Source organism: Macaca fascicularis, chromosome 14, assembly GCF_037993035.2.
Source record: "Macaca fascicularis isolate 582-1 chromosome 14, T2T-MFA8v1.1".
Lineage (NCBI taxonomy): Eukaryota > Metazoa > Chordata > Mammalia > Primates > Cercopithecidae > Macaca > Macaca fascicularis.
The window spans coordinates 11,366,047-11,376,290 of NC_088388.1; the positions used below are offsets into that span (position 1 = coordinate 11,366,047).

Here is a 10,244-nt window from a genome sequence, read left to right on the forward strand (position 1 = left end):
TGTAGGGCAGGTCTGGAGAGCTGGGAGACATCATTCTGGCCCCCTCTATACCCCTCCCTTCCTCCCTTTCTCTGTCCATTGGGAGGCAGAAGACAGGAAATGACTGCCATGGATGTGGTATGATTTTTACCAAAACAGCATTTTGCAGCTCAGGCCCGTGCTGTTCGCAGCTGTTTTCCTCTAATACCAGCCAGGTGGCCGCCTCCTATGTTCCCCTCCCCATCCTTTCGTATGACTTCAGCCTTCGGATTCTAAGCGCCTGGCTGCTTTCCACATTCCATTCCCCTCCAGAACCCAGGCATCCTGGGCTCCAGCTGAAACCATTGCATGTGGTTTTCCCGATCCCTGGCCCCGTGACTCAGTCCCTCTGAAGGGAGCAGCCCTCTTTTTTGGCAATCACCGGGGAGGTGGGGGGAGGAGGAGGGGAGCTAGGTGGTGACATCACAGTCGAAGGTTATAAAAGCTTCCAGCCAAACAGCATTGAAGTTGAAGATACAACCTGACAGCACAGCCTGAGATCTTGGGGATCCCTCAGCTTAACACCCACAGACATCGGCTGGTGGATTCCCGCTGCATCAAGGCCTACCCACTGGTGAGGAGCTGCTATGGGCCAGAGAGGAGGAGGAGGGCAGGCAGGGGCCAGGACTCCTTGGACAGGATTTGCACAGATAGCAGGTGGGGAAGGAGGATTCCAGCGTCCCTATTTTTTTCTCTTGTTTAAAAAAAATGCGGCTGTGCTTACAATATTTCTCTCTACTGTTCTGTTTTCTCACTTCTGTCTCATTTCTGAGTTTTTGCCTGTGTCACTGACAGATACATGTTTTTGTTGAGTTGAGGTCTCACTCTGTCACCCAGGCTGGAGTGCTGTGGGGTGATCATAGTTCACTGCAGCCTTGAACTCCTGGGCTCAAGTGATCCTCCTGAGTAGCTGGGACCATGTGCATGTGGACTATATTTTTAATATTTTTAAATTTTTTAATACTTAATTTTTAAATACTTTTTTTTTGTAGAGATGGGGTCTGTGTTGCCCCAGCTGTTTTGGAATCCTGGCCTGAAGCAATCCTCTTGCCTTGACCTCCCCAAAGTGTTGGGATTATAGGCATTCCCAGCTTTGTTACTTGTTTGGCTTAGATCTTTTCTCTGGGTGGCAGCTAGCAAATATCCTACCGTTCTTCCCTGGGCTAAGTAAATCATTTCCTCCTCTCCCCCAGCACTTTATTAACTGTTTCTAATACTTAACACATGCTGATCATGCATCTGTCTCACGTGTCAGACCATGTTTTCTTTTTTGTCTAAAACCAAGCACATAGCCTGGACTCAGAAGTTGGTTGACAAATAAGTGTGTCTGCCTCATTCCAACCTCTTTCCTCTTCTGGTCCCCCGTTGCATTTTCCTGTCCAGACAGAGGACATGGCAGGCTTTCGGGCTGAACAGGCTTTATCTAACCACCCCTTCCCTTCCAGTCTCCATGCTGGGCTCTCCCTGCCTTCTGTGGCTCCTGGCCGTGACCTTCTTGGTTCCCAGAGCTCAGCCCTTGGCCCCTCAAGACTTTGAAGAAGAGGAAGAAGATGAGACTGAGACGGCGTGGCCGCCTTTGCCGGCTGTCCCCTGCGACTACGACCACTGCCGACACCTGCAGGTGCCCTGTAAGGAGCTACAGAGGGCCGGGCCGGCGGCCTGCCTGTGCCCAGGGCTCTCTAGCCCTGCCCAGCCGCCCGACCCGCCGCGCATGGGAGAAGTGAGCATTGTGGCCGAAGAGGGCCGCGCAGTGGTCCACTGGTGTGCCCCCTTCTCCCCGGTCCTCCACTACTGGCTGCTGCTTTGGGACGGCAGCGAGGCTGCGCAGAAGGGGCCCTCGCTGAACGCTACGGTCCGCAGAGCCGAACTGAAGGGGCTGAAGCCAGGGGGCGTTTATGTCGTTTGCGTGGTGGCCGCTAACGAGGCTGGGGCAAGCCGCGTGCCTGAGGCTGGAAGAGAGGGCCTCGAGGGGGCCGACATCCCTGCCTTCGGGCCTTGCAGCCGCTTTGCAGTGCCGCCCAACCCCCGCACTCTGGTCCACGCCGCCGTCGGGGTGGGCACGGCCCTGGCCCTGCTGAGCTGTGCCGCCCTGGTGTGGCACTTCTGCCTACGCGATCGCTGGGGCTGCCCGCGCCGAGCCGTCGCCCGAGCAGCAGGGGCGCTCTGAAAGGGGCCTGGGGGCATCTCGGGCACAGCCAGCCCCACCTGCGGCGTTCAGCCCGGCTCCTGGAAAGAGGGGAACCCGCTGCCTCCAGGGAGGGTTGGACGGTGAGCTGGGAGCCAGCCCCAGGCTCTAGAGCCACAGCAGAGTCATGGTTCTCTGGGCTGAGCGCTTGTTTAGGTCCGGGACTTGGTGCTGTTTCCTGGCTGAGGTCTGGGAAAGAATAGAAAGGGACCCCCAATTTTTTTTTTTAACGGTCAGATAGTAAATAATGTAACCTTTGCGGTTTAAGAGGATAAAATGGAGAATATTATGTGGGTATTTATATGACCTTTGTAACCATTTATAAAGGAAAAACCACCCGACATAGTAATGCGAACCTAGAGTAGCAGCTACTCCGGAAGCTGAAATGGGAGGATCTCTTGAGCCCAGGAGTTTGAGTCCAGTCCAGCCAGGGCAACACAGCCAGACGCCCTTGTGTTTTGTTTTGTTTTGTTTTTTGAGAAGAAGTCTCCCTCTGTTACACAGGGTGGATTGCAATGACACGATATATGTCGGTTCACTGCAACCTCCACCTCCTAGGTTCAAGTGATTCTCCCGTCTCAGCATCCTAAGTAGTTGGGGTTACAGGTGCCCACGACCATACCTGGCTAATTATTGTGTTTTTTTAGTAGAGATGGGTTTTCACCATGTTGGTCAGCCTGGTCTCAAACTCCTGACCTCAGGTACTCCACCCACCTTGGCCTCCCAAAGTGCTGGGATTACAGGCGTGAGCCATGGTGCCCAGGCAGACCCCCTTCTTTAAAGATGTAAAATCATTCTTAGTCCGTGGGCCTTACAAATCAGGTCACTGGCCCATTGCTTGTAGTTAGTTGATCCATATCATGCACCCTCAAAACGGCTCTGTCAATGAGTGTCTTCAGTGGGATTCTGAGAATAAATTTATATTCTTGCTAGGTAGAACAAAACAAAAATGACAGTAATATCAAGGAATTTCTCATCCCTTTTTTCCCTCCATTTGTATTTATTGCATATCCACTGTAAAAACATTAAAGGATCTTTAAAAGGAAGTAATGTTTATTGTTTACGATTCTTTTCAAATCACTGTCCACACACCCACTTTTCAGAATAGTATACATACTTCTGTCGCCCAGGCTGGAGTGCAGTGGCACGATCTCGGCTCACTGCAAGTTCTGCCTCCCGGGTTCAACCCATTCTCCTGCCTCAGTCTCCCAAGTAGCTGGGACTACAGGCGCACACCACCATGCCCAGCCGATTTTTGTATTTTTTTTTTTTTTTAGGAGAGTCAGGGTTTCACCATGTTGGCCAGGATGATCTCGATCTCTTGACCTTGTGATCTGCCCGCCTTAGCCTGCCAAAGTGTTGGAATTACAGGCCTGAGCCACCGCGCCTGGCCTTGAATTTTTTTTTAATTAAATGAATGCAGAAGTCTGTTTTGTGTTACTACACAGTATAATCCTCACCTGTGTGGATATTATTATTATTTTATTCATTTATTTATTTATTTTTTGAGATGGAGTCTCGCTCTGTCACCCAGGCTGGAGTGCAGTGGCTGATCTCAGCTCACTGCAAGCTACGCCTCCCGGGTTTACGTCATTCTCCTGCCTCAGCCTCCCGAGTAGCTGGAACTACAGGCACCCGCCACCACGCCCGGCTAGTTTTTTGTATTTTTTTAGTAGAGACGGGGTTTCACCGTGTTAGCCAGGATGGTCTTGATCTCCTGACCTAGTGATCCGCCCGCCTTGGCCTCCCAAAGTGCTGGGATTACAGGCTTGAGCCACCACGCCCAGCCTGTGTGGATATTACACCTTTTTAAGTTATATATATATATATATATATATGTGTGTGTGTGTGTGTATATTTTATAGAGACGGGGGGAGGGGTCTCACTATTTTGCCCAGGCTGGACTTGAACTCCTGGGCTCAAATGATTCACCCTCCCCCCCGCATCGCCTCCCAAAGTGCTGGGATTACAGGCCATTATAATTTTTTCTTTTTTTTTTTTTTTTTTGAGACGGAGTCTCGCTCTGTCGCCCAAGCTGGAGTGCAGTGGCGCGATCCTGGCTCACTGCAAGCTCCGCCTCCTGGGTTCACGCCATTCTCCTGCCTCAGCCTCCCGAGTAGCTGGGACTACAGGCGCCCGCCACCGCGCCCGGCTAATTTTTTGTATTTTTAGTAGAGACGGGGTTTCACCGTGGTCTCGATCTCCTGACCTTGTGATCCGCCCGCCTCGGCCTCCCAAAGTGCTGGGATTACAGGCGTGAGCCACCGCACCCGGCCTATAATTTTTTCTAATTATAAAAGTAACACATGGGCTGGGTGCAGTGGCTCACACCTGTAATCCCAGCACTTTGGGAGGCTGAGGTGGGTGGATCACGAGGTCAGGAGATGGAGACCATCCTGGCTAACATGGTGAAACCCTGTCTCTACTAAAAATACAAAAAATCAGCCGGGCTTGGTGGCGCGCGCCTGTAATCCCAGCTACTCAGGAAGCTGAGGCAGGAGAATCGTTTGAACCTGGGAGGCGGACGCTGCAGTGAGCTGAGATCACGCCACTGCACTCCAGCCTGGGCGGTGTAGCGAGACTCCGTCTCAAAAAAAAAAAAAAAGTAACACATAAGGCATAAGGCATGTATGCCTGTACCTAACACTTTGGGAGGCTAAGACAAGAGGATGGCTTGAGACCAGGGGTTCAAAACTAGCTTGGGCTAAATATCAAAACCTTAACTCTACAAAAAAATTAAAAATCAGGACGGGTGCAGTGGTTCATGCCTGTAATCCCAGCACTTTGGGAGGATGAGGCGGGCGGATCACCTGAGGTCGGGAGCTCAAGATAAGCCTGACCAACATGGAGAAACCCCGTCTCTACTAAAAATACAAAATTAGCTGGGCGTGGTGGTGCATGCCTATAATCCCAGCTACTCGGGAGGCTGAGGCAGGAGAATCGCTTGAACCCGGAAGGCGGAAGTTTCAGTGAGCCTAGATCACACTATTGCACTCCAGCCTGGCCAACAAGTGTGAAACTGTGTCTCAAAAAAAAAAAAAGAAAAGAAAAAGGCCAGGCACAGTGGCTCATGCCTGTAACCCAGCACTTTGGGAGGCTGAAGCGGCTGGATCACCTGAGGTCAGGAGTTTGAAACCAGCCTGACCAACAAGGTGAAACCCCATCTCTACTAAAATACAAAAATTAGCCGGGCGTGGTGGCAGGTGCCTATAGTCCCCAGCTACTTGGGAGGCTGAGACTAATTGCTTGAACCCAGAAGGCGGAGGTTGCAGTGAGCCAACACCATGCCACTGCACTCCAGCCTGGGCTACGGAGTGAGACTCCATCTCGAAAAAAAAAAAAAATTATTCATTATAGAACCTCCATAATAAATTTAGAATACTATGTTATCCTGGCTGGGCTTGGTGGCTTACACCTGTAATCCCAGGACTTTGGGAGGCCAAGATGGGCGGATCACTTGAGGTCAGGTGTTCGAGACCAGCCTGGCCAACATGGTGAAACCTCATTTCTACTAAAAATACAAAAAATACCTGGGTGTGGTGGCGGGCGCCTGTAATCCCAGCTACTCGGGAGGCTGAGGCAGAAGAATCGCTTGAACCCGGGAGGCAGAGGTTGCAGTGAGCCAAGATTGTGCCACTGCACTCCAGCTTCGGCAATGAGTGAGATTCCGTCTTTAAAAACAAACAAAAAAAAGAATACATTTGGCTGGGCGCGGTGGCTCAAGCCTGTAATCCCAGCACTTTGGGAGGCTGAGACGGGCGGATCACGAGGTCAGGAGATCGAGACCATCCTGGCTAACATGGTGAAACCCCATCTCTACTAAAAAAATACAAAAAACTAGCCGGGCGAGGTGGCGAGCGCCTGTAGTCCCAGCTACTCGGGAGGCTGAGGCAGGAGAATGGCGTAAACCCAGGAGGCGGAGCTTGCAGTGAGCTGAGATCCGGCCACTGCACTCCAGCCTGGGCGACACAGCGAGACTCCATCTCAAAAAAAATTTAAAAAAATAAAAAAATAAAAGAATACATATATTATCCAGAATACACTTGTTATAACACTTCAGTGAATAACCTGTGCCTTTTATTTTTAGTTTTTCTTTTTTTTCTCTTTTGTCCCTGTGCCTTTCACTTGATTCCTGTATTTCCTCAGCATTAATTAATTAATTAATTATTATTATTTTTTTTTTGAGACGGACTCTCGCTCTGTCGCCCAGGGCTGGAGCGACACTGCAAGCTCCACTCACTGCAAGCTCCACCTCCTGGGTTCACGCCATCCTCCTGCCTCAGCCTCCCGAGTAGCTGGGACTACAGGTGCCCGCCACCAGGCCTAGCTAATTTTTTTTTTTTTTTTTTTTTTTTGAGACGGAGTCTCGCTCTGTCGCCCAGGCTGTTGTGCAGTGGCCGGATCTCAGCTCACTGCAAGCTCCGCCTCCCGGGTTCGGGCCATTCTCCTGCCTCAGCCTCCGGAGTAGCTGGGACTACAGGCGCCTGCCACCTTGCCCGGCTAGTTTTTTGTATTTTTTAGTAGAGACGGGGTTTCACCGTGTTAGCCAGGATGGTCTCGATCTCCTGACCTAGTGATCCGCCCGTCTCGGCCTCCCAAAGTGCTGGGATTACAGGCTTGAGCCACCGCGCCCGGCCATCTAGCTAATTTTTTGTATTTTCAGTAGAGACGAGGTGTCACCGTGTTAGCCAGGATGGTCTCAATCTCCTGACCTCGTGATCCGCCCATCTTTGCCTCCCAAAGTGCTGGGATTACAGGCATGAGCCACCGTGCCTGGCCTTCCTTAGCGTTCATTTATTTACAAATAATGAGAGGTCATATTATATCATTATTATTACTATTTATTTATTTCATTTTCTGAGATGGAGACTCTGTCTCAAAAAATAAATTAAATAAATAAAATAAAAAAATAAAGCTTATGTTTGTCACTGTACCATGGAGAGGCAACATACATAGTGGTTTAGAGAACACACACTGCCTTGGGTTGAATCCTAGCTTTGTTATTTACTTTGCGACTTTAGGTAAATTATCTCATCTTGGCTGGGCATCGTGGCTCACGCCTGTAATTCCAGCACTTGGGAAGGCCAAGACGGGGATGGCTTGAGCTCGCAAGCTTGAGACCAGCCTGGGCAACATGGCGGAACCCTACCTCTACTATAATAAAAATACAAAAGTTAGCCAGGCATGGTACATGCTACTTGGGAGGCTGAGGTGAAAGGATGGCTTGAGCCTGGGAGAAGGAGGTTGCAGTGAACCAAGATTGTGCCACCACTCTCCAGCCTGGGCAATAAAGCCAGACCTTGTCTCAAAAAGAAAAAACACTTTTCCTTTTATTTTTTGAGACAGCCTGTCACTCTGTTGCCAGGCTGGAGTGCAGTGGCACAATCTCAGTTCACTGCAAACTTGCCTCCCGGGTTCAAGTGATTCTCCTGCCTCAGCCTCCCAAGTAGCTGGGACTACAGGTGTGTGCCACTACGCCTGGCTAATTTTTTGTATTTTTAGTAGAGATGGGGTTTCACCATGTTAGCCAGGATGGTCTTGAACTCCTGACCTCGTTATCTGCCCACCTCAGCCTCCCAAGGTGCTGGGATTACAGGCGTGTCCAGCCAAACAGGTAGATCACCTGAGGTGAGGCAGATAGATCACCTGAGGTGAGGAGTTCAAGATTAGCCTGGCCAACATGATGAAACCCCTCTCTACTAAAAAATACAAAAATTAGCCAGGCATGGTGGTGGGTGCTTATAATCCCAGCTACTCAGGAGGCAGAGGCATGAGAATTACTTGAGCTTGGGAGGCAAAGGTTGCAGTGAGCCGAGATCCCACCACTGCACTGTAGCCTGGGCGACAAAGTGAGACCATGTCTCACACACACACAAAGTGAAGTGGAGCACAAAGTAATCAACAATGACTCACAGCAGCCAGGATAAATGCTTAATGGGTTAAATACTGTAGCTAGAAGGCAGAGAGCAGTGGTCAAAGCAGGCTTTTCTTAGAAGGCAAACCCTGAATCCTGAAAAACTCCTGGGAGTTAGTTTACTAAGTGGAGAGACAGGACATCCTAGGCAGAGAGACTGGTTGGTGCTCAGGCCAAGAGGAGGGTGAAGTCTGGTTTGCAATATGCACAGCTTACCCTCAAGTGGTGGGCAATGAAACTGAACAAAAACAACCAGCATTTACATACTCTGCCTTCCCAGGCACCAAGGTAGGTGCTATTGTGATCTCCACTTGAGAGGGGGCTCTAACCCCCCTGCCCCCAAAAAAAGCCGGGGTAGGGGCAGAAGGAAGTCAGCCTACTAGCATTTAAATTGTCCTAGATGGCCGAGTATGGTAGCTCATGCCTTTAATCCTAGTACTTTGGGAGGGCGAGGCAGGTGGATCTCTTGAGCTCAGGAGTTGGAGACCAGACTGGCCAATCTGGCGAAACCCTGTCTCTACAAAAACTAGAAAAATTAGGCTGGGTGAAGTGGCTCATACCTGTAATCCCAGCACTCTGGGAGGCCGAGGTGGTTGGATCATGAGGTCAGGAGTTCAAGACAAGTCTGGGAAAGATGGTGAAACCCCGTCTCTACTAAAACTACGAAAATTAGCCAGGCGCGGTGGCAGGCACCTGTAATCCCAGCTACTCGGGAGGCTGAGGCAGGAGAATCGCTTGAACTCAGGGCGGGCCGAGGTTGCAGTGAGCTGAGATTGTGCCCCTGCACTCCAGCCTGGGCTACACAGTGAGATTTTGTCTCAAAAAAAAAAAAAAAAAAAAAAGAGAGAAAAGAAAAGAAAAATGAGCCAGGTGTGGTGGCATGTGCCTGTAGTCCCAGCTACTTGGGAGGCTGAGGTGGGAGGATAGCTTGAGCCCAGGAGGCTGAGGTTGCAGTGAGCCAAGATTGCACCACTGCACTCCAGCCTGGGCGACAGAGCCAGATCCTGTCTCAAAAACAAAAACAGCTGGGCGTGGTGGCTCATGCTCGTAATCCCAGCACTTTGGGAGGCCGAGACAGGAAGATCACTTGAGGTCAGGAGTTGGAGAACAGCCTGACCAATATGGAGAAACCCTATCTCTATTAAAAATACAAAAATAGTTAGCCTCTTTGGCTCACGCCTGTAATCCCAACACTTTGGGAGGCCGAGGCAGGCGGATCACTTGAGGTCAGGAGTTCAAGACCAGCCTGACCAACATGGTGAAACCCTGTCTCTACTGAAAATACAAAAATTAGCTGGGCATGGTAGCAGGCACCTGAAATCCCAGCTACTCAGGAGGCTGTGGCAGGAGAATCGCATGCACCCAGGAGGAGGAGGTTGCAGTGAGCCGAGATTGTGCCACCGCACTCCAGCCTGGGCGACAGAGCGAGACTCCCTCTCAAAAAAAAAAAAAAAAAAAAAAATTAGCTGGGCGTCGTGGTGGGCGCCTGTTATTTCAGCTATCCGGGAGGCTGAGACAGGAGAATTGCTTGAACCCGGGAGGCGGAGGCTGCAGTGAGCCGAGATCGCGCCATTGCGCTACTGCACTCCAGCCTGGGCAACAAGAGTGAAACTCCATCTCAAAAAAAAAAAAAAAAAAAAAAAAAAAAAAGAGTAAGTTGTCCTAGATGGTGGAAGTGTCACGGAGTTTTAAGCAGGGAGGTGAGGACAGGATTACATCATTGTGTTTTGCAAAGATCCCTTTGGCAGTCAGGCAGAGGATGGCTCAATTCCCCAGAGAGAATGAGCGGACCAAAGAGCAAGTACATTTCTTCGGCTCCTGGCAAACATTGCCAAAGAACTTCCCAAAGCGTTGCGCTAAGGGACTATATTCCTTCCAATTTCTAAGGAGGGTGAGGCAGGATGAAGTTCCGGGAACTGGCTTCATTCCGCCCACGGGTTTCAGAGCCGCACCAGCTTTCTTCCCCACAGCAGCCCGGAGCCTTGGCTTGGTGGGTTGCCTCCCTGTTCCCGCCCACACAAAGTCCTCGCAGCAAGGCCAGAAGTTTTCTGGTTCTCAGCGGCACCCGTCGACGTCCGCCCCCACGTGACCCAAACAGATCCGGTACTTCCGCTTCCCCTCGGCTTT

At 50.6% G+C, this 10,244-nt stretch overlaps 1 protein-coding gene across 2 annotated transcripts; it reads left to right on the forward strand.

Annotated features, from left to right (window-relative positions):
- Nucleotides 1-488: 488 nt before the first annotated feature.
- LRRN4CL (LRRN4 C-terminal like) lies at nucleotides 489-3,249 on the forward strand. 2 transcript variants are annotated; one of them, XM_045371990.2, is made up of 2 exons: nucleotides 489-675; nucleotides 1,464-3,249. In XM_045371990.2, exons 1-2 carry the CDS (start codon nucleotides 606-608, stop codon nucleotides 2,183-2,185), a joined length of 792 nt encoding a protein of 263 aa, XP_045227925.1. In that variant the 5' UTR covers nucleotides 489-605; the 3' UTR covers nucleotides 2,186-3,249. The 2 variants fall into 2 exon arrangements, with proteins under 2 accessions (XP_045227925.1, XP_065385544.1); XM_065529472.1 differs by having other exon boundaries at nucleotides 489-592.
- The last annotated feature ends 6,995 nt before the right edge of the window (nucleotides 3,250-10,244 follow it).